At 57.2% G+C, this 26436-nt stretch overlaps 1 protein-coding gene across 3 annotated transcripts; it reads right to left on the bottom strand.

Annotated features, from left to right (window-relative positions):
• Positions 1-25429, bottom strand: Pip5k1c (phosphatidylinositol-4-phosphate 5-kinase type 1 gamma). 3 transcript variants are annotated; one of them, XM_021173792.3, is made up of 19 exons: positions 25263-25429; positions 13453-13484; positions 12874-12966; positions 12358-12488; positions 11778-11895; positions 10581-10733; positions 9103-9402; positions 7314-7519; positions 6457-6540; positions 6160-6208; positions 5613-5697; positions 5130-5291; positions 4699-4837; positions 4548-4580; positions 4126-4224; positions 3010-3136; positions 2098-2175; positions 652-729; positions 1-273 (listed from the first exon to the last, which is right to left on the bottom strand). In XM_021173792.3, the coding sequence occupies exons 1-19, from the start codon at positions 25354-25356 to the stop codon at positions 271-273; spliced, it is 2064 nt and encodes a 687-aa protein (XP_021029451.1). In that variant the 5' UTR covers positions 25357-25429; the 3' UTR covers positions 1-270. The 3 variants fall into 3 exon arrangements, with proteins under 3 accessions (XP_021029451.1, XP_021029449.1, XP_021029450.1); XM_021173790.2 differs by lacking the exon at positions 2098-2175; XM_021173791.2 differs by lacking the exons at positions 652-729; positions 2098-2175.
• Between the last annotated feature and the right edge of the window lie 1007 nt (positions 25430-26436).

Raw genomic sequence — 26436 nt, 5'->3', positions numbered from 1 at the left:
AAAAAAAAAAAAGACCCAAATAAATACAGGATGGGCACTCCAAATCTTGCTGCCCCAACAGGCACAGGTAGCAGCTGATGGCAGCCTGAGCTATCCTGGGGCTGGGCCTGGCCAGTGACGTCCGTTGGTGGAGAGGGAGAGAACAAGGTCGGGCCAGGGGCCATCAGGGTGATGTCGCTGAGCTCTGAGCCCCAGTGGGGGGCAGCGCCTCCAGGAAGTGGCTGGGGTGGCAGAAGGACGCTGGGCTCCAGATTGGGGACTGCATAGAAGTTACTGCAAAGACCAGAGAAGGGCAGGTGAGGGAGGGCAGGACCCATGCGGGGCCCCTGCCATCCACTAAGCTTCCTGGTACAATCTCAGAGCTACAGGTGTGGGTAGCCCTGAGGCCAGGCCTGGTTTCCCCGGGCCAAAAGGTTGGTACACCTAGAGATCCCTGTGCCCGGAGCAGCGGGGAGGGAGGAGTGGGGGGGAAAGGGAGAGGGGGAGGAGTCGGGGAAGGGAGGAAGAGGAGTTGGCGCTAGAGGAGCCTAAAGAGTTGGGTGAGGATTCAAAGTAAGAGAAGGAGGCACCAGAGGAAGAGGAGGGGGCAGGGAGTCACCAGAGGAGGGGAGGAGCTCCGGCCTTGTCCTCCCACCCTGCCTGGGGACTTACTGTGTCGCTCTCGCCGTCGGAGGCGGGCCGCGCGCTATAGTGAAGCGGGGAGTACACCCAGCTCCTCTCGTCGGTGGGCTGCGCAGCGCGTGCAGGAGGGGTGCAGAAGAGCAGGGGGCGAGGAGCAGACAGGCAGAAGGAAGAGACAGAAAGTAAAAGAGGGGGACCCCAACCCTGGGGAGCAGCCGCAACCCCGGGTCCCTGTGAGGGGCACCTGCCCCCAACCCTTGGCCCTGGGTAAGCGATGGCGGCGGCAAGGGGAGCAGCAGCGGGAAGCAGTTAGTAAAGCAGGAGTGCAGGAGGGCCGGCAGGGGGCGGGCCGGGGGTTTCCTCCCCTCCTCCTCCTCCCCACGTGCCCCCTCTGTCCCACTACCCTGGTCCCCACTGGTCCAGCCTGTAGTGGAGCGGGGGCCCTCCCTGCGCTGACCTCCCTGGGCTTACCCCTACCCTCCACAGCCCCAACAGCCTGCTGCAAGGCACAGGTTGCTGAGCACAGGGCAGACAACACTGCAAGCTTTGACCGCTGAGCACGGTAGGTGCAGGGACATGGCTCCTGCGAATCCCATCCAAGCTGAACCTCATCGGGCTCCCCCAGGGCCGAAACCGCAGAGAGCCAGTCCTGGGCTGTCATCCTGCCTTCTGCAGGGCTTCCCAGTGTCAAGGAGTACAGTCAGGAGTGGGGCACAGAAAGGCCTCAGACAACAAGGCTGACGGTGCTGAGCAGGTAGATCAAGAGCGGGGTGGGGGTATGGCGGAATGTGCCATCCCCCAGAGGCCAGCCAGACGCCCGTGGTCTACCTCCTGCAAGGAGGCCAACAATCTATCCTGCAGAGGGCAGCCTTGCACCCCCAACTTAGCCATCCCTGGCTCAATGAAATTGCAGATCCTGCTTCCACCTCTTAGTGCTGGGGTGACAGACCGTCCTGCTACCTCCAGGGCTGTGCAGGTCTGGGCAGGTCACCCAGGCCTCTCTGGGCCTGGTACTTATTGTGGAAAGAGAGGTAACAGCCCCAGCTACGAGGCTGGCCCACTGCAGCGCAGTCACGTGTCCTGGAAGGTCACTAGGACGAGTGATGGACTGTGAGGATGGGTTCCTCTGAACCCTGTGCCCTGTGGGTTCCTTGTGTGGCCTGAGCCTCAGTTTCTCCTCCTGTGAAGTATGCAATGGAGGGAAGGGCAGATCCTGGCTCAGTGGTCCCTGCAACACTCAAGCCTGGTTAAGTGCCCACACCTGAGAGTGACATGAGTAAGTGGGGTACTGCAGACCTGGCCGCAGATGGGTAGTTGAGAAGGAGTGGTGCTCGGGTCACAGGGCGTCTCTGTCTCTGGTCTAGGGGGGCTCAGCTGACCTACACTACAGCTGTGCTTTCTTTCGGTCACTTGAGAGAAGGGGTCTGCTGTGCTCCGGAGCCCCATCTCCACGCGTGGCGGGCTGTGGTCACTTACAGCGCCTGTGTGGTTTGGTGTCACGGCCCGCAGTTGGCGACGACGGGGAGAGAAAAGCCAGTATCTCCCATGGGCGAACTGGCCACACAGTGGGCCGGGCGGGAGGAAGGAAGAGAGGAGAGGGTAGAGGATGAAGCGGGAACCAGGCAGGGGATACAGGTGGGCAGCTGAGCAGGACTAGCAGGCACAGGCGACGGAAGCAGGATGTGTGGCTGGGTCGGGGACTAGGGATCCCATAAGGCCAGGACCTAACCCAGGACACAGCCCTGGGCACTCCCAGGCCCAAACCAGCAACACAAAGGTACCCTTGGCCCCAACACAGGTGACAGTATGTCTGACCAGGTGGGAGCGTAGGCCTAACTGGAGCATCTCAGGGACCGTGGGTGAGTTAGTAGGGAGCAGTGAGGACCCCAGGTGGGAGAGGACAACCCTAGACCCCAGCTGAGGTTTCAGCACCAGGGTCAAGAGATGACATTGTGATAGTGCCAGCTGACCCCCAGGGGGCTGCTGCAGCTCTGACTGCTTATGGGTATATCCCTGTTCTGGGCCCGCAACCATGACAGCATTTCTCTCCATGGTGGACGGGGTCAGATCTACCTTGTCCACGAAGGGGCGTGTCCCATCTCACAGGGCAGGCAGCATGGAGCCCCCCCGCCCCCAGCCACTCACCAGGTCCCCAGGCCACACTATCACGAGTGTCCCTCCCCCAGAAGGACGAAGCTTTCGCGTGGTTCCCAGCTTGCCAGAGACACAGGGCCTCCGTCTTTGCTCAGTTGTCCCCATGGCCAAGGGAGCAATGGCCCTGCCACCCAGAGTGATCACACCAGAGACAGAAGCAGTTGTAACTGTCCACAGGTGCCTTGGAGGCCAAGGGCCCAAAGGGGCCTGAAGAGGGGTCTTGGGAGAACTTACAAAATAGATGTCTGTAGAGGGTGCGTCCTCCTCATCTGAGGCCTGGCTGGCAGGCTCTGAGGCCTGGCTGGCAGCGTCTATTTCCACAGTGGCTGCAGCCGATGCCCCACATGGGGGGACCTCCACTCTGGAGACACAGAACAGTGATAGGGTAAGAGATAGTTTTGTGCACAGCCCACTCTCCCAGCCCGAGCTGGATCTACCAACTCTCCATCTCAGGGGACACTATTTTTGGTTTTGGAGACAGATCTCAACCCATAGCCCTTCGTGCTGCTCAGTTCTGTCAACTGTACACAAGGCAGGCATCCTTGAAGAGGGACTGGTGACTGAGGAAATCGGTCCCAACCCCACTGTCCTGCCCGAGTCTGTCCCTGTCACACTGCCCTGCACATGAGTCTGCCCTTGTCACACTACCCCCCAACCCCTGCCTGAGCCTGTCCCTGTCACACTGTCCCGTCAAACGTCACACTGTCCTGCACACAAGTCTGCCCATCACACTGTCCCCCAACCCCACTGTCCTAAGTCTGTCCCTGTCACACTGTCCTGCACGAGACCACAATGCATTTTCTTTCTTCTTTACTGATTTTTACATTTATTTTCAAACATACTCTCTTAACATAGCCTAGCTGTCCTGGAACTCGTTCTGTACACCGGGCTTGGGCTGGCTTTGAACTCACAGAAATTGCCCTGCCTCTGCCTCTAGAGTGCTAGAATTAAAGGTGTACACCACCACACCCAGTCAGATGGGCATTTTCTCTATTGACTGATGTGGGAGGGAGGTCCTGCCCACTCTGGGCAGGGCCACCCTGCAGGTGGTCCTGGGTATAAAAAAAGCAGGCTGAGGTGCCCTCCATGGCCTCAGTCAGTTTCAGCTCTGACTTCCCTTAGTGATGGAGGTGACCTGAGAGCTATCAGTGGGAATAAACCCTTCCTTTCCTGAAAAAACTATGGTCCTGGCGCTCAGCACAGTAACAGAAACCCTAACTAGGACACCACCCTCTGCCTCAATGCTCGGGTGACAGGTGTGCACACACTTGTTCCCTCTTGTGTTAAGAGCAGGCAGGGCTGGCTGGGCGTGTACAGCACTGGCATCCCTGAGTGAGGGGGGACACTCACCCTGCAACCTCCTCCTTGGGGACAACCCCCACACTGCACACTGGCTCCACCTGCACAGTTATCTTCTGCAGGTCTTCCGCATGGGGCTCCTCCTGGGGCCTGCAGAGGATGGCCCAGCCTCAGTTTCCTCCCCGACCCCAGAGCTGCATGCAATTCCTGGTTCCCAGGGAGTCCTAGCCTGGGGTGATCCCTGGGGAGTAGCCGCTGGGTCCTGCTGAGGCCCGGAGTGCATTCGCAGCACAAGCAGCCCGCACGCAGGGGAGCTTGGCACTGCTCTGGTGTCTGGAACTGAGGTGCAGGAGGGTCGGAAGGTTCTGGAAGCTGGCCAGGCCTGCAGTGTCTGTGGGGTGAAGCCTGGAGCTCAGTGCCAAGTGTTGCTGCCTTTTAAGGTGGGTGGGGCCATGGGGAAAGAAGGGGCTCACCGGCCATCCTGGCCTGAAGACTGCGTGCGCCTCCTGTGGGAGAGGCACAGAGGAGATGGATACCTGCTGTCAGAGCGTGGTGACGCAGGGCTGTATCCACCCGCTCGCAGCACCGGCTCCACACTGCTCCACCCACCTGAACCCTGCCTACCTGTACCGGGGCTGCTCCGATGTGTCTGAAGGGGACCGCTCTGGGATGGAGAGGGAGGTGGACGACAGGGTGGTGGCGATGGAGGCTGTGGTGGCTTCCTCAAAGGACGGTGGGGTGCAGGGCAGGAGGTCAGGCCGGCCTGCAGGAGCAGCAAGCAGGAGCCTGTATGGCTGTAGCCCATCCCCCCTCCCACGCGGCTCCACCTCAGGAGCTGGCCTTCTGCTCCATCAGCCACCCTGTCCAGTCTGGTCAGTCACGTTAGTGTCAGAAACCTGGACCACTGAACAGCCTGCAGGGCCTGCACCATTCCTTCCTGCTGGTACGCTCCCTCCCTCCTCACCTCCCACCACCTCTCGGGTTCAGGCTGCCCTAAGACCTCTGCATCCACAGTATAGCATGCCCCAGCCCCTGTGCCCAGGCTGGCAGGTCACCTTCATCCTCAAGCGTGGGGTAGCTTCGGGCCCCCCGCAGGTCGTACTGCACATCCTCTCTCTCGCTGGGGATCTGGCTGGCTGAGAAGGCAGCAGTGGGCCCCAGGGGTTTGACCGCCAGCAGGGCACCACGTCCTTTCTTGGATGGAGAGGACTTCAGGGCTGCAGAGTCAGAAGGGTCAAGGGGTCAGTACTGGGATAGCCTCAGATTCTACGGCTTCCTGCCAGCCAACTCCCCCTCCATCACTGTCTATGTCCTATGCTCCATCCTTCAGGACTGCACAGGAGGCTGGGTGAGGCCCTGCCTGCCAGCCCCTCCCAATGTCCTGCCGCTGGGCCTATGTGAACTAGTGACATGTGGCCCTTCTGGGCCCAAGGCCTCCGATCAGGGCTCACTGGAGTGTGCCTGGCTGGTCTCACTCTTCCCCCAACCCAGCTGGAAACTCATTGGCCCTCTGCCCCCTCCCACAGGTGGTGGCTCACAGGAACTCTTCCGGAACACCGTGCTGCTCATGAACTTGAAGAAGCGCTCTGCATAGAAGCTGGGCCGGTGGACTGAGACAGTGTCCTAGGGAAGCACGGTGGAGCAGGGATGGGGTCACAGGTCACAGGACACGCACATGCACCGGTCTTTGGCTTGTTTGCTGACACACAGTCACTTTGAGGCCAAGGATGACCTCAAACCCTCCTGCCTCAGCCCCTTGAGTGGCCGGATGACAGGAGTGCCTCTCCTCCCTAACTTTAGCACACATTCTGGAAGCTTCTGCCAAGACCATCCTAAGGACCCTTTGAAAGTTTCTGTTTAAACCTCGATTCTAGGGGAGTGGGAGTCTTAAACACTGGGGTGGGGGTCACTGAGACAGGGGCTGTGGAAGCCCCAGCAGCCCAGCACACAGTGAAACCCTTCCCAGCACTCCCATGGGAACCAGGCCAGAGGCCAGTGCTGAGCTGCAGGGCACCTGTATGTCCCCTGCCCACCCTGGTCTGCTCAGTGCAGGGCCAATGGGTGCAATGAATGAATGGGACTCACCCCATCATGGACGAGGGCCTTCCAGGTGTGTTCTAACTTCTTGATGAACCTGGGGACAGATGGGGCCCAGAATGTCAGCCCACTGGCCCAATGCCAGCCTGAGAGGCAGGGCTTAGAGGAACCCACTGCGCTGAACTGACAGGGGCAGAGTCAATCTGGGTGGAACCCAGATGCAGCAGAAGACTGGGTGGGCTGGGGTCAAGGAGAGTGGGTAGGTGGGCATGGCCAGGTAGCCTGAGGGGCGTGGCCATGTGGAAAGGGGAGTAAGAGTAACCTGTTGGGCGTGGCCCCGCGCACCTGTAGGACTGCAGAATATCAATGATCCCGATGTGGAGGAGCAGTCGCTCCCCACGCCCATTCACTGCTGGGATTCCTCCCATCCTGTGGAGAGAGACTCGGATCAGATGAGCACAGGAGGGCCATGCTCACGACTTTGGGGACCACCACGCTGGGAGCAGAAGGACGGGCAGAAGCTGCCCTGGGGCCCAGCCTGAGCAACCTCAGCAGGTCTCCATGCACATGCACACCACAGGGCACAGCTGCCTCAGACATCCTGAGGTGTTAATACAACAAGCCTGTCCCCTGGGGCACAGTCCTGTTAGTGACCTTCCTCAACGCCTCAGCGGCCCACAGCCCTGAAGCTGCTGCAGCTGAAGCCCCACAGGCCCATCTCACACCACACAGGATGCATAGGCTCACCTGGTCCCCTCCGGGGCCCCACGCAGACCCTACAAAAGCCAAGATGATGAGGGGAACAGCTGCACAGGGCCTTTGCTTACTCTTGTCCCTCACAGGTGGCCTGTGGCTGACAGTTCTCAGAGGCCTATCCCTATGCCTATGAATGACAGCTCTCCCTCCCAGCTCTGAAGACAGGGTACCTTCTCTTTGGGGCCATGGGGTGCCAGCTAGATGAAGGGGGAGGGGTATCATGTAGGCCTCCTGCTGGGTCACTGCAAAGCCATTGTCCCTCTTTTTGTTACACAGGGTCTCACTACACTGTGCTGGCTGGCCTAGAACTCATGAGATTCCCCTGCCTCTGCCTCCACCCCAAGTGCTGGGATATAAGTGTGCCCACCATGCCCGGGGCCTGTAACTGCATGCGCTGCCTTTCCACTGGGAAGGAGCATAGGCTACAGTGAGTGCACCCCACTTACGTGTCATCTGTCTCAATGGCCTCCCCACGGGCAGCTCCACCTTGGATAGACTCCATGGCCGTGGAATACAGAGCCTTCTGGGCCACGGGCCGCTTCTCATCTGCCTTGCTCTGGGCGCCCTCAGCCTGGCGCTCCCGCTCCTGCTGATCGATGTTGTGCACGCCCAGCAGCAGGCTGTAGTCCATTATCTTGAAGCTCTCCAGCACCTGACAGTAGGACAGGTCAGGGGGCAGGCAGGGCAGCCAACAACCCCAGCACCCTGGCAAAGGGGTCTAAGTGTTGTCAGGACAAACAAGGTCCTGGATGGAGGAGGGCTTGGCCCAGGAGGAGGTTGCTTTGTCCTGGGTGGCACAGGGGGGTGACTCCCAGGGCTGAAAGCCAGAGCCACTCAGGACATTCAGAAGAGCCAAGAGGCCCCCTGAGCTGGTCCTTCAGGGAGCCTGAGAGCTATGGACCTGAGCTCAGAAGACAGGGTGCTGACTGCCAATGCCTGTCCCCTGCCCCAACTCTGCAGCGTCAGGGACTTGAGAAGCTATTTTTAGGGAGGCCTTGCTTGGGGCACATCTTTAATTCCAGCACTTAGAAGACAGAGGCAGGCAGTGTCTCTGGGTCCAGCCTGGTCTATATAGCAAGCTCCAGGATAGCCTGGGCTATATGAGACCCTTAACACTATGTAGTCCAGACTGAAACCCGAATGTGGTAATCCTCCCGCCTCAGCCTCCCAGGTGTAGAATAACAGGTGTGTGTCACCACTCCTGGTGGCTTCCCTTCAGTCTTTGGGCCGTGTCCTCTCCCATTCACTTGTCCCTCCCCTTCCCCTTCCAGGATACCCAGGAGGCAGTAACTTCTCCGCACATCCTGCTCACTCAGGACGATTATGGCGTCCCTTCGCACCTGGTTTCTGCGGCAGCAGGATGGAGCTCGGGGCCCCTCATAGGGAGCAGGGTCTCTACCCTCTGAGCTCTGTTTACTTGCTAACTTTTTTCTTTCAGTTTTACGTTTTTTACTTATTCACTTTATATCCCGCTTACTGCCCCCCCCCCAGTCACCTCCTCCCACAATCCTTCACCTCTCCCCTTCTCCTCTTAGCAGGTGGGGGGGGTCCCCCTTTGTATCCTCCCCCGACACTTCAAATCTCTGTGAGGCTAGGCACTTCCTCTCCCACTGAGGTCAGACAAGGCAGCCCAACTAAAAGAACATATCCCACAGACAAGAAGGCCCACACCCTAGCCGGGCGTGGTGGTGCACGCCTTTAATCCCAGCACTTGGGAGGCAGAGGCAGGCGGATTTCTGAGTTCGAGGCCAGCCTGGTCTACAAAGTGAGTTCCAGGACAGCCAAGGCTACACAGAGAAACCCTGTCTCGAAAAACCAAAAAAAAAAAAAAAAGAAGGCCCACACCCTAGTTGTTCAGAACCCACATGAAGGCCAAGCTGCACCCCTGCTACAAATGAGCGGGGAGGCCTAGGTCCAGCCTTTCTGTGCTCTTTGCTTGGTGGTTCAGACTCTGAGAGTCCAGGTTAGTAGATTCTGTTGGTCTTCCTGTGGAGTTCAAATCCTTGTTTCTTTTTGTGTGGCGCTGGGGACGGAGGCCAGGCCAGCCCCTTGCTGCCTACCCCAGGCCCCCATCAGCATTTTCTATATGGGGACAGGTTAACTTGCCCACGCTTTGACCCTAGCCTGAGTGGTCCTCCTGCCTCAGCTTCCCACGCGCTGGGACAATAGGAATCACCAGTGCGAACTGTTCCGCTCCTGAGCATGCATGGCAGCCCTCGTGAGAGCAGAGCTTACCAGGCAGTCTCGCTGCAGCGTCTTGACCAGGGCGCCGAAGGTGTCGGAGTCCAGCAGCAGCCCCTCGGGCATGTCCTGCATGAAGTCCAGGTCCTTGTAGGTGGGCAGGCTCTTCTCCTTCTCCTTCTTGCTGGCCCTGCGCTTGTACGTGGAGCCCTTGAGGTCGAACTTAAGGTGCATCTTGACGACACGGGGCAGCACATTGTTCATGACCACCACACGGATGTTCTTGCCACCAGACTGCACGCAGTACAGCCCGTAGAACTTGGGCAGCAGCGTCCGTGGGTTCTGGTTGAGATTCTGTAGGGTGAGAGGACAAGGAGCCATTGTACGGTGGCTGGTGGCTGCTGTGGATGACCAAGGTCCAGCTTGATCCTCCGATCTCAGAAAAGTGTGTGTGTGGGGGGTGGTAACTTCCCAACTGCCCACCTGCACTCCACCCCCAGACCCTCTGTGGGGCTCTAGGCGGGGCTCTACCCCAACCTTCTCATCTTATTTTTTGTTTTTTGATTTTTGGTTGGCTTTTGGTTTTTGAAGTCAGGGTCTCTCTGTGTAGCCCTGGCTGTCCTGGAACTCAGATCTGCCAAGTGCCGGGAATGAAGACATGTGTGCCACCACCATCTGGCTCTGTTCTAGTTGTTTTTATTTCATGTCCATGAGTATTGGCCTACATGTGTGAATATGCACACTGTGTCTGCTGCCCGGAGGCCAGGGCTAGGGGCAGCTGCGAGCCTACGTTGGGTGTTGAAAACTGAGACCAGGTCCTCTGTGAAAGCAGCTGGTACTCTAGCCACTGGGTTCCCTCTTTAGTTCCTATTAACACTTTTTCGTTTGTTTCTCTGGTTTGCAGACAGGGTGTCAGTCTGCAGTTGCCCTGTCTCATCAGCGCACCCTGCATATGACTGTATGGCATGACACACATGGAGAAGTCGGAAACCACATCTTTCCTCATCCTGTGTTTTCCTGGAATGATGCAGTTCAGTGTATCAGGTGGGGGACAGGCGCCTTTCCCTCTGGGCTGTCCTTGGCCGAAGCTTGGGCCTGTAGTCTCCCTGTGCTCTCTGAAGGCCAGAATTGTCATCCCATCCCCAGCACACAGTCACTGCTCCTGAGCTCAGGACATCTGGGGTCCCACCTGGGCATCATTCAGTGGATGAATGATGCTTCCAAGGTCTGTGCTGAGCTACGCAGGGTGGTCACACCTGACCCTCTTGGTTCATCCCAGCTGGGACTGGAGGTCTGGCCCTGTGAAGCGGAGGAAGCCCTGCACTGCTGGCCTTTCATAAGAGGTCTGTGCCTATGGCTCACTGCATCCCTGGCCCTCATGCGCCCGAGGAGATGCTGCTGTGGGCCCAAGGGGTGTGGCAGGGTGGGAGGACAGAGGTGGGCCTTCCTGCACCCTTCCCCATGCTGGGACTGGTGAGAAGGTTCTAGAAGCCCAGCTCCTGCTCTTGCACCCGCCCACCCCTGCCACGCACCATGTAGTAGCCAGGCAGCAGCTTCTGCAGGAACTCTGCCTCCTTGTGCATGACAGTCTTGATGATGAACTCGTCGTCGCTGGTGACGTAGAAGACAGAGCCGCTGGCCCCAGGGTTGGAGAGCTCAATGAGTGGCTCATTGCACAGGGAGTACTGCAGGGCAGAGGCGGGAGCAACGACGTGAGGGGTGTGGCCTGTCTGCCCCCCCCCCCCCACGTAAGCGCACTGTTACAGAGTGTGATGGGCTCAGGCATGTTCCCATGTGACGAGCCTCCAGCCTCCCTTCAGCTGCTACGGACACGTGCTTTGAGGAATGCTCCATAAATGGGTGACAGTGGGTACATTTCTCTCCTTCCTACCTACGCCCTACCTGGACCCTCTGTGTGGTAGCCGCAACTCAGCAGCCATCTTGGGTCACGGGCACCTTCCGAGCATAGGCTATCAGCATGCTGGCCCTCAGCCCATGGCCATTTCCCTTCCCCACTTCTTGACAGCTGACATTCATGTGTCATCTCTGTACGTCACTCTTCCCCACACTCCAGGTGGGGATGCTGATGGGTAGGGACACATGTCTAAGCCATGTCGCACCCGTTCCCCAGCCAGGCCATCTGTCTGTCCTTCCTCTACCCACTGTGGTGAGCCATATATATCTTTGAGAGGCAGGGACGCCCACACCTGGCTGCGTTCCTCTCCTGCACTGCTGCCTGCGTGGCATCATGGTCACTGCGTGATACGGGACCCTCCTGGGAACTGACCGAGGTGCCTGCCCTGTGTCTGGGCCCCTAGTTCACTTCCCCCCAGGACTTTGTGACCAAGATGCCCGAGCTGCACTTTCTAGATGAATCCACAGCCTCCTGGAAACTGTGACCAACTCAACAGGAGCTAGCAAACAAGGACCAGAAAAAGCACAACAGGGCAGGCTGCTGTGAGGAGGCCCACAGCAGCAGGGTGAAGCAGATCCCATGGCCAAAGACTTGGTCCCCAGTGTGTGCTCTTGGGTGATGGTGTAGCCGAGGAAATGTGAGGTCACAGGGAGGTGTGTCCTTAAAGGGGTCATGGGCCTCCATCTCTCTGTTCTGTGCATCAGAACCCAGTAGAACCGCCCACTCCTGCCCCTGGGAGGTGGTGTACAACTCTTGTTTTCAGGCTTCAGCCTGGGGAAGCCTGTTACCTGGTGATGCTGATGGCTACACTTACCAAATAGTCATCTGGACGGATGCCAAAGAGCTCCCGGAAGTAGCGGAAGGCAACAGGTGCATAGGTCTTGAAGCGGAAATCCTGGAAGTGGTGGGCAGGGGTGAGGTTGCTCCCTTCACTGCAGAGGAGGACGCAGGGGGATAGCTGTGAGGACAGTGGCTTTTTTGGGTGCCTCCCCTCTTGTCCCATACACAACCGCACACACAACGTGGGGTCGCCGCTTAGTGAGGATATTGTGACTTGCTTCAGGAGACGCACTAACCATCATCCCTTGAATACGCATGAGCATGGGGATGTCAGAGGTCAACACCTCGCCACCGAATTTTCTGAAGGAGATTGCCCATGTGGCCATGAATTCTCTGCCTTCCTTGCACTGAGGTTAGAGACAATCACCAGGCCGGGCTTGTGGGGCCAGAACCACAGGCAGCTACACTCATGGGACCAGCTTTGGCCAAGGAGCAAGTGGGCGGGCACCATGTGTGTCTCCTTCCTTCCTGCTGCTCAAATACTTGTAGGCAGGGGCACAGGGAGCCTTGCTGGTGACAGATGGCGCACTCAGAATGCAGCCATGAGGGCCTACCTGGGGAAGAAGATGCTCTCCACCACGTAGAAGTCCTGCATGAGCACGTCCCGCTCCGGCTTCGAGCTCAGGTTGCCCACCGTGTACCCGATCCCCAGCTGGATGGCACCCTTCAGGGTGGACGAGGTGGTCTATGGGGAGGGTTGGTGGCATCAGGACCCTGGAGGCCTCTCTGTGCTGTGCAGCACACACACACACACACACACACACACACACACACACACACACACGGTACTGCACTGAGAATATCCATCTGCATCTGTCCAGCTAACAGCCACCTTTCACAGCCACACACGGCAGGGGCTCCACAACAGAAGTGAACTGGGGGTGTGGGGGGCAGGGCTCAGAGGGGATAGCTATGTCTCATGGGGGTGGGGAGACACAATGTCACATTCATGATGGCTGACACTCTTAGCAGACCGTACAGTGCTGCTTCTCACACCAACATCCATGCAGGGAGGCTGAGGGCCAGTCATGGGGGCTTCCCTTCCCAGCCCCCACACCTGTCTCGGCTACCTTCTTATATGTAGTTTCTCCGGATGCATCCACGCCTCGGTGGCCCAGCTTCTTCCCATGGCCAGGGCCTGGCTGCCCTGTCACCAAGGGGGCCTGGGGAACAGGGACCAAAAACAGTTTGGGAAGGTAGCCAGAAGGTTCTGTAAGTGCAGAAGCAGAGGGCTTGGGAGGCAGAAGAAGGCTGCTGTGCTGTGGGGCTGGGGGGTCACCAGGGCCAAGCTGCCTGTGCTTCTGTACACTTGCCACTAGGGGGCACGCTGCTCCCAGGAACCCAGATTATCTATCCCCCAATGTCATCCTCCGGACACTAGAGCCTAGCTCCCCTCTCCTCACAGCTCTGCAGGCTCTGGGGTGTCCCTGGGACCCTCTCCTTCTGAGGGCCCGAGGAAAAACTGTCCTACCATGGACTCGGGACTCTCAGGCCCCAAGCTGTGGTGTCTAAGGCCCTGCCTCCTGCAGTGCGGATGATGGCACCAGCCCCCTGCCCCCAACAGTTTTGGGGTCCAGAGAAGTGCTCTGCACAGCCTCAGGACACACAGCAGCGCGTCAGCCCATGCCTCCTCAGACAGGGGGACTCACCTCTGCAAGGCCAGCCTTCTTCTGGGTCACACCTGGGGGCAAGGGGGACACAATCAGCACGGAGCCCAGAGGCCAGGCCAGGCCTCCCTCATCCTTCTCCAGTTTGCTTCTTGTTTTGCTTGTTTGGTTTGGTTTGGTCAGACAGGGTTTCTCTGTGTATCCCTGGCTGTCCTGGAACTCGCTCTGTAGACCAGGCTGGCCTCGGAGTCAGAGATCCTCCTGTCTCTACCTCCTGAGGGCTGGAATTAAAGGTATGCGCCATCACGGCTGGCTGTGCCTTTGGTTTTGAGTCAGGGTCTGTTACTGAGCCTAGGGCTCATGGTTCTTAGGCTGCTTGGCATCTGTTAAACACAGCAATCCTCCTGCCTCCATCTCCCCAGTGATGGGGTAACAGCTGTGCAGGTCACTCAGCTTTCTACCTGGTGCTAGGGAGTCACACTTACTTGGTTCTTTTTTTTTTTTTTTTTTTTATGATTTACTTATTTTATTTATAGAGTACACTGTAGCTGTCTTCAGACACACCAGAAAGAAGAGGGCGTCAGATCCCATTGTAGAAGGTTGTGAGCCATCCCACGGTTACTGGGAATTGAACTCAGGACCTCTGGAAGAGCGGCCAGTGCTCTTAACTGCTGAGCCATCTCTCCAGCCCCTCAAACTTGGCTCTTCACACTTGTGCAGTAAGCCCTTTATTCACTGAGCCATCCCTGTTTCAGGCTGTGTGCCTGTGCACCGGGGTGACTTCCTCCCCTGCTCTGTGGTGGTAGAGGGGGAGGGGTAATTTCATCCCCACCCCAGGTTCATTGAGGTTCCTGGATCACAGACCACACACAGATCACAGGTGACTGTCTGTGTGGATTTCAAACCTAGCACTGGGTGGACTGTGATGCTGTTGACCCAGGGACCGAGGACCATAGGTGGCATCACAAAAGGTTCTAGAAGCCACCCTGGTATTTGCCTTGGCCTCTCTGTAGTGAACAGTCTGTGGTTCTGTGTCTGGGACCAAGAGATGACCCTTGGGGAGGTAAGTGTTCACACCCCCTGTGGGCCATGGAGGCGTGACCCGAGTCACTGAAGAGACAGCGGCAGGAACCGGGCTTGTGGGAGACACTCGTGGACAGAAAGATGGGTGTTGCAATGAGGGTGACTCTGTCTCCTCTCCTGATGTCACTAACAGTTCCTCAGGGGAGGTAGGGGTTGTGAGCCAAGGGACGGAGGCTCCCAGTGCACAGGATGGGCCTGGAACAGATGCCCAGCACAGGGGGATGCAGGACCACAACCTCAGGACATTGATCCTGCCCCTGACAGGAGATGGGGACGGACCATGGCGGCTGTATAAGGTGCTGGTGAGTAACCCTTCAGCCACTGCGATGGCACGGCTCTATCAGCTGACCCGTGTCTGCCTCTACACTGGAACAAGCTGCATCTGGGGCACGGAGATCAAGGACCAGGAGAGCAGGAGGTTGGCTGAACCGTGGCAGAAGGTCTAGAACTTGTGCAAGGCATTCTGAGGTCCCAAGTCACCTGCTCCCCGTGTAGCCAAGCATGGACCCCAGCATGGACCATGGGCTCTGACCTCACTGGCTGAAACATGGGAGTTAAGACAGACCCTGGAGATGCGGCCAGGAGTGGGGACAGGGACACTCAGGGGCCCTGACACAGCTCAGACACTCTCCTCCCAGCCAATTGTCTTCTGAGCAAGCAGCCCCGTTTTCCAGGAAATTATGTTTAAAAATAGTCAGGGAGGAGGGGAGGCGGGGGCACCAGCTGGCTACGGGTGCGGTGCGTGAGGCCCAGGCAGCCCACGTCTGCCGGCAGCACCCAGGCAAGTGGTGACGATACCCCTCAAGCTTCAGGCCAATGTCTGCTGCTGCACGGCTGGGTGACCTCGGGTGAGTCTGAATCTCTCTATAGCGAGTTTCTCCTGGGGAGGTTGGAAGCTGTGTCCCCATCATCCCAAGCACCTGTCACATGGGCTGCAACTGCCTGGGGACACAACCCAGGTCACTCCATCTGTAAAACGGGCTATGCCCATCACCTGCAGACATTTCTTACAGGTGATCCTAGAGTGACAGGAACGGGGCGGGGGGGGGGGGGCAGAGAGGTCTGGGCACAGGAAAAAGGAAAGGGGCTGGAAAGGACAGGAAACAGAAACTACAGCCAGGGAGATCACAGGCCCTTGACCCTGCCGCCACTCTGCCTCAGAGAGCAAGGCCTGGGGCCAGCAGAGGTGGGGGCTATCCATGAGCTCACTCTAGCCTGCTAACTGGGTTATACTGAGACTTCCTTTCCTGCTGCCTCCCTGATTCCCTCCTCTCCGCCTCCTCAAGCCAACACAGGCCCCTGCCCTAATCCATCCTGCCCCGGCACAGCTGTGTTCTCCATAGCTCCTTCTGGCAGACTCCTGTAAGGTTTGCCCACTGCTGAGCGAGACCCTCACACATCCCCCACACGGCCACACTGCTCAACTGTGATGGGCCCGGTGGCTGATGGCTCCCATGCTGCATGTACAGGGAAGGAGACACCCTCTAAATAGAGAGCTGGCACACGATCCCACTTCTGGCCACCCAAGAGAGGCATCACACATCCCATCGGAATCTGTGTAGGTGCACACACGAGTGTGGTGTGGGGCTTCCGCATTGGAGATGCCTGTTACGCAGCAGCAGCAGCAGCAGCAGCAGCGGACTGAGACGTGGTGGCTGTGCGAAGACCTCAAAAAGGAAGCGAATGTTCTGCTGCTCTCATACTCCACAGTGCATCCTTGTCCCAGGGACCCACACACTGGAGCAACACGCAGCCAAGAACAGGAGGGAGGCCTGACACAGGGGACCCAAACAAGAAAGCCATACAGTATCCATGACAGGTCATACCCAGGGTGGGAGAACACAGAAGGGAACGCATGTGTTTGTTGGCGGATGCCTTAAGCAGAGAAGACCTTCTCTGAGGGATGTGATGTTCTGGAACTGTGTAGATTACCTGGCTGCATAATCTGAAGATCACACAGGTGTGTATATCTTAAACAAGTGATCCCTACAGTCTACCAATTATAGCTCAAGATCCCAAAATCAAAATGTAGACGTAAGTGTCCACAATGATAAACACATCACTATTAGCGCAGGCCTCATGGGACCTGCAGACTCCATCTGTCACAGAGCTTGGTCCCTGGCCTCTGAGTGGCCAGGATCAGGGTGCTGTATCCAAGCTTCACAGACACCTACCAACTTCCCCTTCCATATGCTCACAGCCTGCGGACCCAGCAGGTGATGGCCCCAGCAGCAGGTCCCCATTTGGACCCCGCCCCCACCTCTGCAGTGTGTGAGGGGACAGGCCAGGGGCTCGCTCCAAGCTTGAGAGAGAAAACTCAGCTTCCTGAACAACAACAAACAGGTCCAGAAGGCGGCCGGCCACATCACCATGCTCCTAGTCTGTCACCCTGGAACCATTGCGGAGCTGGGGACACCTGTGGGCATGCAGCATATTTGTGGGGTTTACTGATCTTTCTGCTATAGTCAATTTAAGGGACCTCAGGGTCGTCTGAGTGATCTAGTCCCATGTGAAGAACAACCTGACCCACGTGGGCCTCTGAAACCTTGCACCGGAAACAAACTGCTGAAGAGGGACTGGATACTATGCATTCCAGAGACACTGCAGGGCACGCACCGCACCCTGGCCTCTGGCCTCAGAACTGCAGAAAGAGAAAGAAAGAAGAAGAGATGGAGGAGGCTGAGAGGGAAGAGGAGGGGGAGGTGGGGAGGAGGAGGAAGAGGGGGAGGACAAGAGGAGGCAGAGGTCACCAAGGCTACACAGCATCACTGCAGCAACACCAACAGCAATGCTGGGCTGTGGCAGGCTGGTCATCCCTGCACAGGAAGTATAGGTCGTGGAACCAGGAGACCATCTATGCCATACAATTAAGAAGGGCCATCCCCAGCGACATAATGTCTCCTAAGGCAGCTGTGGGGTACCCGTAGATGACCACCTTGCCCTGGTAAGCAGGATGCCACATGGCTGTGTGCACTCTGTCAGGCACTTGCAGAAAAACTGGATCCTAGCAGCTGAAGTCGGCACTCTGGGACACAATGGGACAGGCCACAGAAAGAATCTGCCAAGTCCTGGAAGAGCAACAGCCCTGCCTGAGAGCTCCCGCTCTCTGTGGGTTAATCTTTATCACACACCAGGGATAACAGGCCAGCACTGGACCCTTGGACTCCATGGCCCCAGAGTGTTGTCCCAATGCACCTGACAGCTCAGACAGGCAGAAATGAAGAACTCAGGCATGGTGCCTCACAACTGCCATCTCAGCACCCGAGATGACGAGGCAGGGCTGACGAGGTTCAGGCCAGCCTGGGCTACAGAGGAAGACGGTGCTTCCTGTGGTGTGTGGGCAACAGGAGGATGTTGAAACAGGGTCTCACCCACCCAGCCTGCACAGATGCCTGCCCCCAGACCCTCAGTTAATGTTCTCAAGAAAACTGTTTCAGTGGTGGGTGGAGCGCTGAATGCTGAGAGGCCTGGAAGCCAGACCACAGCCTAAATCACGGGATGGGCTGTGGGAGAGACAGGACCAAGGTCCACTGCTGCCTGGGGTGCAGAGGCTCCCAGTCCAAATAACCCATTCCCCAGAGGTCCTTGCATTTCTGATAACTCCTTCCGCCAGGGTGTTTCATTCTGGCTTAGGCAGAGCCTACATATGACTGGGCCTTCCCAGGTGCCTGGGCCACGTGTGCTGTCCCTTCATGGCCCAAGCCAGAATGTCTGCCCACAGTATCTTTGCACAGCTAGTTCCATTCCTGGCTCTGGCAGCCAACACCTCTGTGCTGGCGGCTGCTATCGCTTAGGGCTCAGGGACAACAGACCAACATGGTCCTTCCTTCCTGTCCAGTCCCTTTCTCCTGAGACTGTTCCCTCTGCTCACCTATCTTCTAAACCTCAGTCCAGCATGAACCATGGCAGAAGTCAGGGCCACCCCTCACTGGCGTCACTGGTTCCCCTCAGGGACCACTCAGAGGGGATGGCCCTGCCCATACAGCACGCCGACTTTGAGGTCATTTAGAGGCACAGCTCACGCAAAACACGTGGCTCCTGGACTCCTTGCTCCTGGCAGCCCTCCTCTGTCATCCTGGCTCTCAGGAGGCTGAGACAGGAGGATTGGGAGTTTGAGACCAGCCTGAGCTATGCAGGGAGACCCTGTCTAAAACATAAAGACAGTGGACAGTCACAGCAATGGGCTGGGGAGATGGCTCGATAGTTAAAGCACTGGCTGCTCTTCCAGAGGGCCTGGGTTCAATGTCTAACATCCACACGATGGCTAGCAACCACCTGTATCTTCGGTTCCAGGAGATCTGGCACACCACATACTGGCACCACGGTAACTATAAGCCCATGCGGACATGCGCGTGCGTTCACACACACACACACACACACACACACACACACACACACACACGTACACACACATGCACACACACATATACACACAAACAGCGAGCGGCTTCCTTATGCCTACTGTGCCTGTGCTCAGAAGAGAGGCCACACAAGCCAGAGAGAGGGCTCAGTGGGTGAAGGTGCTTGCTACCAAGCTGGACGGCCTGAGTTCAAACCTGAGGACCACATGGTAGAAAGAGAAAAGTGGTTCTGGCAAGGTGACCACTGACCTTGCCACCCTCAGGGCACCACCCCCACACACGTAAGACAGACACATATGTAACATTAAGGACTAAAAACAGCCACTACTGTCAGTGAAGCTAGTCACAGGAAGCCACCTGCAGCCGGCAGGGAAGGAGAAGTACTGGTGGCTGTGGGCGAGCCTGACTTGTCCCCAGTCAGACACACGGTTTCTCTGTGACTCAGCGAGTCCACCCTCAGGCAGCCACCAGGGGAAGTGAAAAGCCCAATCCACCCAAATTCTGTGCACAGTCCCTGTGGGACTTTCCGAAAACAACCAACACAAGGAAACATGGACATCTGTCCAGGAGGAACAGTACACCAGGGCGTCTTGTCCCCATTTGGAGTATTACTCAGCCATGAACAGGAGTGAGGCTCTTACAAGTCCAAACTGTGGAGGGACATGAAGGACATGGGACTCGGTGAGGGACCAGGACATAAAGGCCACATCCTGTGGGCTCCCAGACAGGGAGTGGACTCGTGTGTGCCAGGAGGTGCTGAGAAATGGGTGGAGTGTTGGAAGGTTCTGGAATGAGACTGCGCAGTTTTGATACAGTGCCACTGAGGCCAGCAGGGGAAGGTGCAAAGGCCTGAGGACCCACGTCCAGTGCCCAGAGCCCACATAAAGGCAGAGGAGAGGAGGGACCGCAGCTCATGCCTTGGCACATGCAGGGTTGGCTGTAGTGCGGACTGATGGACAGACAGACGGACGGTGGGGTGATGACTGAGTGCAACACAAGCTTCGACTCCACACCTGAGTGCTGCAGCCGTAGGTGTGAACTCCACCTAGACTTCAGAGAGGCTGAATAAAGCTGGCAGCCTCTCTCACACATCTCCAACAGCTTTAATGCGGCAGGTGGATGACCTGGAAGCACCCAGAGACAACCATTTGCAGCCTCCTGACTGGGCAGGCCTGGGCTCTGTGCAGGGCTGGGCAGGGCAGCACTTCCTCCCCTCAGCCCGCCCGCTGTCCCGGGAACACTCGTCACCTCTTTGGAACTAGAGAGGAAAGGAAGTCACGAGGTGGTGGCGGTTGAGAGAGGTGGGGGCAGCCATACACACCGCAGGCCCTCAGGAGCTGCTGGAGGCCAGCAGTGCAGGAGTCTGGCAGGGCAGCAGGGTGGGGTGTGACCCCACTGTCCTTGTTTTCCAGGGTGACTGTCCCACCTACCCATCACACAAGACAAACCCTGTGCTTCCCTGTCGGTCAGCTCTGGGAGGTAAACAGGAAGCCAGGCCAGGCCGGGCCACCAGGCCACCCACGGTCCTACAGGTCCTCACACTGTTCAGTGCCAGTGGTGAGAGAAGGCTCCACAGTCTGTCCCAAAGAGCTGAACGTCGGGCAAGGCGACCCCACCGAAGTCTCAGGCAGAGGGCCCCACTGTGCCCCACCAGGACACGTGACCCAGAGGTTGTGACCCCCAAAAGCACAGTGCCTACTGCACAGAATTCCTGGTTAGTTTTCTTGTGTCCCCAGCCTGGCTACAAGACACCCCCAACCCCCAGCTCAGAAAACAACAGGCAAAAAGGCGGGATGGGCTGAGGCTGAGTGGACAGGGTACTCTCCCAGCATGCACCAGGATCTGAACGCCATCCTCAACGTCACATGACCCGGGCACACAGCTGGTGACAGGTACCCCAGCACCCAGGAGATGAAGGAAAGAGAACTGGTAGTTTCAGATCATCCTATACTAAACAGTGAGTTTGAGGCCAGCTGGGCTACATAAGGCAATAACAAAAATAAAAGGTGGGGACAGAGACGATTAAGAAACTGGAGAATTTCTGACTATGATGTCAAACCAGGAAGCTGTTAACAGTCAGATGGACACTTTTGACAACAGAAGAACTAAAATTTGCTGATGGTCAATAGTTGCCAGAAGAGAGATGTGACGCAAGGGGTGTCACAGGTGAAAGGGAAGGGTCTACAATATACAAAGAGCTCCTACAACCCAACAAAAGACTGCACAACTGGAAACAGAAAAGATAGTTTCCAGAACATGAGGCCCAAGTTGTGTTTAGCATAGGACCAAAGGCAGCTGCATCCAAGGTGAGTAAGAAAAATGACCAGGGAGCTCAGACAGGAGCAGGCGATGGTGAAAGGGCCATAGTGGGAAAAAGCTTCCAAAACAAACAAAAACCAGTTCACAGAATCAGCTGTGGTGGCCGCAGCTGAGCTCCTGCCACCCAGCCTGCCCACTGAGCCCACCGGTCCCCTCATCCCAGGAGGCTCAGCCTCTATCAGATCTCTGACCAGGGTCGACCTGGATATGGTGAGCCCCCTGGACTCCAGCACCCTCAGAGGGCTAGCGACTCAGTCCAAGCTTGCTCAGTGCACATGTGCGTCTCTACCTGGTGCAGCCACTGTAGGCTGGGGAGCCACTGCCACTGTTGGGAGTCAAGAACCCCGAAGGCCTGTGACAGCGAAGGGTCTGCTCAGCTCTGCATGGCGCTACAGCCTGCGATGCTACAGCTCACTCCCAGCTCGGCATAATCCTGTGGCAGGGTCTTCACCTGCATGGTGACTGGGCGCGGGGATGACACTCGGCCCAGTAACAGAACAGTCAGGAGCCAGTAGCTGACTCGTGGTCCATTCAGACCCAGCAGACTCTTCTCCCACCTTCCCACACTCACTCATTTTCAAGGGACACAGCTTCCTATGACCAATGCCGATGTGCCCTTAATCGCACCCAGACCGCCACATCCAGGGTCCCCAAGCCTGCAGCACATACACAGACAGCTCAGGGCTCTGAGCAGGCTGGGATCCAAATCCTCTGTAAGCAAGCACCCCAGGCTAGCCCCTGGCCGTCAAAGCCTCTAGCCCACCAGGCACAGTAGAAGCTCAGGAAAAGTCAACACTGGACCAGCAAAATGGCTCAGTGAGTGAGGGGCTTGCTGCCAAGCCTGAGCAGCTCAATTCTATCCCCAGGACTCTAAGGTAGGAGAGGACTGACTCCTTTGAGCATGTAGCCAAGGCTAACCTTCAATTCCTGATGTTCAGGCCTCCACCTCCCTAGTGCTGGAATGACAGGTGTTGTCCACCACAGCTGGCTTACATGGCACTGGGGCCGAGCCCAGGGACACGAATGCCTGAGGCCCAGGCAGATATTCCTTGTGAGGTCCTAGCTTAATGTCACCTTGATGATAGCTGGCCCTTATCTAATGGGCTCCTGAGTCTGACAAATATCTTCCGAGGGAAGCAGACTGAGTCTGCGTGCGTCTGTGTGACCAACAGTCCTACTACAGCTGCCCAGCTCCACAATTGAACAAGGAGGCAGCCAAGGCACACTGTGGGATGATGGGCATGACCCATGTGCTGATAAAACTTTATTGACAGCCGGGCGTGGTGGCACACGCCTTTAATCCCAGCACTCGGGAGGCAGAGGCAGGCAGATTTCTGAGTTCGAGGCCAGCCTGGTCTACAAAGTGAGTTCCAGGACAGCCAGGACTATACAGAGAAACCCGGTCTCGAAAAAACCAAAAAAAAAAAAAAAAAAAAAAAAAAACCAAAAAAAAAAAAAACAAAAAAAACTATTGACAAAACCTAGCACATGGGCTGCAACTGCTCGAGTCCCTGTCCCAGCGTTACCTTGCTCTTGCGCACATCGTGACCCCAACAGTCCAATCGAGGAAGGGCCCCAGAGCCTCTCTCCATGGGGGAGACTGAGGCAGCTGTCATCCGACTGCATGACCTCAAGGATAACACCTAAGCGAAGACTTGACTGAACCTTTTGTCTCTAAGGCCAACAGTTCTGACCCTGACATCAAGGCCACCACCTCTTACTGGCACACCTTGACAGTCACCGCACACCTGTTGAATGCCACCCTACTCTGGTGCTGAGCTGCTGCAGGAACATAGAGGTTCCTGTGGCTGGCGTTGAGGGTGCAAGGAGTAGACAGGAAGGGAGGGCCCTGAGCCAGGTTTTATGGGCTCCTTATGGAACGGAGAGCTGGTGGAAAACAAAATGAAGGATGATGCTGCTGGACCAGCAGAGGCACAGGGTGGAGGAGACGTGGGCAGGCTCTGGGGTGATTTTAGAAGCAACGCTGACATAATTCGCCGCCAATTTAGATGGGGGAGGAGGCAGTGGCAGGTTGGGACCGCCAAAGCTCAGGAACACTCACACCAGAGCCCAGGCAGGTCACCAGCCCCGTGTCCTAGTATCCAGGATTCCCAAGCCATACCACACACCACACACCCAGAAATCGCACAAGGGCCCCAGCAGCCACAGGAAGGCAGGAGGCAGGCAGTTTTTGGGCCAGGCCTCTGGAGTAACTGGATTCTAAACACCACAGAGGCAGGTTTCCTTCCCATCAGATAGGTGGAAATTACCAGAGCAGATAACAGGCTGCTGACAGGGCTGCAGGGGAGACAGGCACCCCAGAGCACCAGGTCTTCTGGGAAGCGGGGTAGGCCTCACTCTTCCTGCCTTTGACCTCCAGTCCCTGTGTGGCTGGAGACACCAACACTGGACACCCACCATGTTCACGTGGAGGCAGGTATGCAGTTGGTGGTAAATAAATGCAACTGACTCCTTTAAGGCAGTCTGGACTCCGGTGCTTCTTCACAACCCAAGGTCAGAGTAGATCCAGATGGCTTCCCCATTTTACAGGTGGGGACACAGCAGGGAGCCTGACTAGAGGGTGGGACTCACAGGCAGCTATGGGATTCTGTGTGGATGACTAACAGGACTCTGGGCAGGAAAAGGAACTTCCGGGAGAAACAGCCCCTGGGGGTCAGTCAGGCACAGGTTTGTCCAGAGTTCGGTGACAGACCCTGTCTGCTCCAGCTAGTTTGTCGTCCCCCCAGGCCCCCTGTGACGAAAGGCTCCATACAGGGACAATGTTTGTGAACTCTGTCGTGGGAACTGAGTGCCCGGAGCAATCAGGTTTATGGCCACTAAGGGCCCTGCTGTCCCCTGCACAATTTCTCCAGCATGGCACGGGACACCAGGTGACAGCCCAGAAGGGCAGGTGGCTGGAGGCTAGAAGCAGGCTAGCTACCAGGTTCCCAATGGCATAGAGAAAAAGGCTGAGCGCCTGGGGTTGAAGAAACCTGGCTCCCTGGCTCCTCCTTCCCTCCTGATCTTCCATGAGGACAGCCAGGGAGAACCTTGGAAGCCTAAGTGAGCCCACAGAGACCTAACTCAGCTGTCAGCCACGGAGCACTACCGAGGGAGCCTAGAGTTCTGTGAATCCAGAAAGTTCCTGTGACCTCCATGGAGAAGGGAGCGTTCTGTTCTCTCTCAGCTGTGCATCCCGACCGCCCTGCCTACAGACTGCAAACCCAGAGATGCTGCTCATGACAAGGAAGGGGACACCAGGAAGCTGGGTGGCCCCACAGGCTCTGGGTGGCCCCACAGGCTACCCTAGTATAACTGACAGGGTCCAGGGAGAAGGGTCTGGGAGGTTGGGGGTTTGACGGGACATCTGCTCACCCAGCCAGGACAGAGAAGGCACCTCAACACCATTCCTTTATCCTTCCCCAGCCCGAATTTTAGAGGGAGGTAAACTGAGGCCAACAGATCGGTGATCAGTGGTGTGTAGCAGGGAGGGACCAGAAGGTGACAGTTGCAAGATTGACAGCCCAGCAAAGGGGGTCGCATGGAGGACACACTCGCCCTTTTTTGCTAGGCAGTGTCCGCAAGTGGGGTCCCCCATTAGAATGAGGGGGCTCCAGCATTCCCACACACTGTGGAGAAGCCACTCGCCACACACTCAAAGGGGCAGATATGACTTGCTTGTCTCTATCCCCTGCAGCAAGAAAACGGGTTCCCTCTACCTCCAAACCGGAGGACCGCTTCACCGCTACCGCATGCATCTAAAAGAGGCTCGCTGCATGCACACGCTGCCAGGATAAAGAGCCGCACCCACGCCCGCCTGCGGCTCCACCGTGTCACCCAAGGACCCTAAAATGGGTCGAGCGCTGCGAGTCCCGCATCCCCGGGTGGGGCGGTGAAGTCTCCCCGGCCGGAACGCTGATGCCCCCTCCCCCGCACAGGCAATGGGAGAGAGCGTGAACCCCCGCGCCGCGCTTGAGAATGGATCAGCCCGGCAGGCCGCACCGCAGCGCGAAGCAGGCGGTCGAGACCACGCGCCACGGCGGGGGAGAGGGGCGAGCCCATCGCAGCGACCGGGGGGGTAGCATTTACCTGCCGCCGCCCCACTCTCCGCAGACCAGGCCGCCTCCGCCGTCACGGCCCCCGCTTCGGCGCTCTCCGCCTCGTCCGGCACCTCTAGCTCCATGGCCGAACGCTCCGGCGGCGGCGGCGGGCCCGAGGATGCACCCGAGCTCGGCCGCCGCCGCTGAACAACAAGCGCCGCCTGCACTACAGGGCGGAGGGAGGGGGCGGGGTCCGGGCGGAGCCTGGCGTCGACACGAAGCTCTTAACCAATCGGATATAAGGACCGGGCTTAGGGCGGCACCCACTCAGGGAAGTTGCGAGCGCCCTCGGGCGTCCGGTGCAGGAAGACACTTGTGTTCACGTGCGGTATGGGGGCGGAAGGCGGGGCTTCAGCAAAGTGAGGAACCTGACCAATTAGGTAGCAGGGGTGGAGCTAAAGTGAAGTACGACTCACCAGCGCCTCCAAGCGTCCATAGAGGGATGAACAGACCAGCTCAAACAAACCAGAGCGTCTGCAGGGGACCGAGATGGGGCGTGGCCTAGAGTCTACTACAGCCAATCGGATATCAAGGGGCAGAGCCTAGTATGAGGCTCAGGAGCACCCTAGGCGGACACTACACCGAAGGCAGAGGCAAGCAAATCTAAGACTAGCCTGGTCTACATAGCAAGTTCCAGCCTAGCCAGGGCTACATAGGTGGGACCCTATCTTTGAAAAAACAAAACCCCATAACTAAAACCAACAACAAAAAACCCCACAACTGGTCAGTGGTGGCGCACAGCTTTAATCCCAGCAGTCAGGAGGCAGAGGTAGGTGCATCTCCTACCTAAGTTTGAGGCCAGCCCAGTCTACGAGATCCAGGAACTCAGAAATCCTCCTGCCTCTGCCTCCCCAGTACTGGGTCTGAGTTCTCCTCAGCTATATATTGATTTAAAGAGACCAACCTGGGCTATAGGAGTGTGTGCGTTAAAGAAATTTATTACATATATTAGAAGTGTATTTTACTACTGTCATTTTATCACTTTACAACATAAGTTATCAATAAAAATAAGCATACATCATATTGCAAAATAATAATATGTATGTAATATATATTGTTTGTTGTGTTTTTGAGACAGACACTCCAGTCTGAGCTTCCTCCTTACTAGGACAGGCGTGGACCATCCGTTAAGACAATTGCATCAGAAAGAGCGCTTTGGTGTG

This window comes from Mus caroli, unplaced genomic scaffold (genome assembly GCF_978045245.1).
Source record: "Mus caroli unplaced genomic scaffold, Mus_caroli_1 scaffold_9, whole genome shotgun sequence".
Lineage (NCBI taxonomy): Eukaryota > Metazoa > Chordata > Mammalia > Rodentia > Muridae > Mus > Mus caroli.
The sequence above is the reverse complement of the archived record's forward strand: the minus strand, read 5'-3'. Positions and strand labels throughout refer to the sequence as shown.

What these genes read in the sequence shown, in the direction of transcription:
- Pip5k1c (XM_021173792.3), bottom strand. Translation starts at nt 25,356, where the DNA reads ATGGAGCTAGAGGTGCCGGACGAGGCGGAGAGCGCCGAAGCGGGGGCC. An exon ending in CCCCACGCTTGAGGATGAAG is followed by an intron (nt 4,838 to 5,129) that starts GTGACCTGCCAG and finishes CTGCTCCTGCAG; the next exon opens with GCCGGCCTGACCTCCTGCCC. An exon ending in CACCAAACCACACAGGCGCT is followed by an intron (nt 730 to 2,097) that starts GTAAGTGACCAC and finishes CGCGCTGCGCAG; the next exon opens with CCCACCGACGAGAGGAGCTG.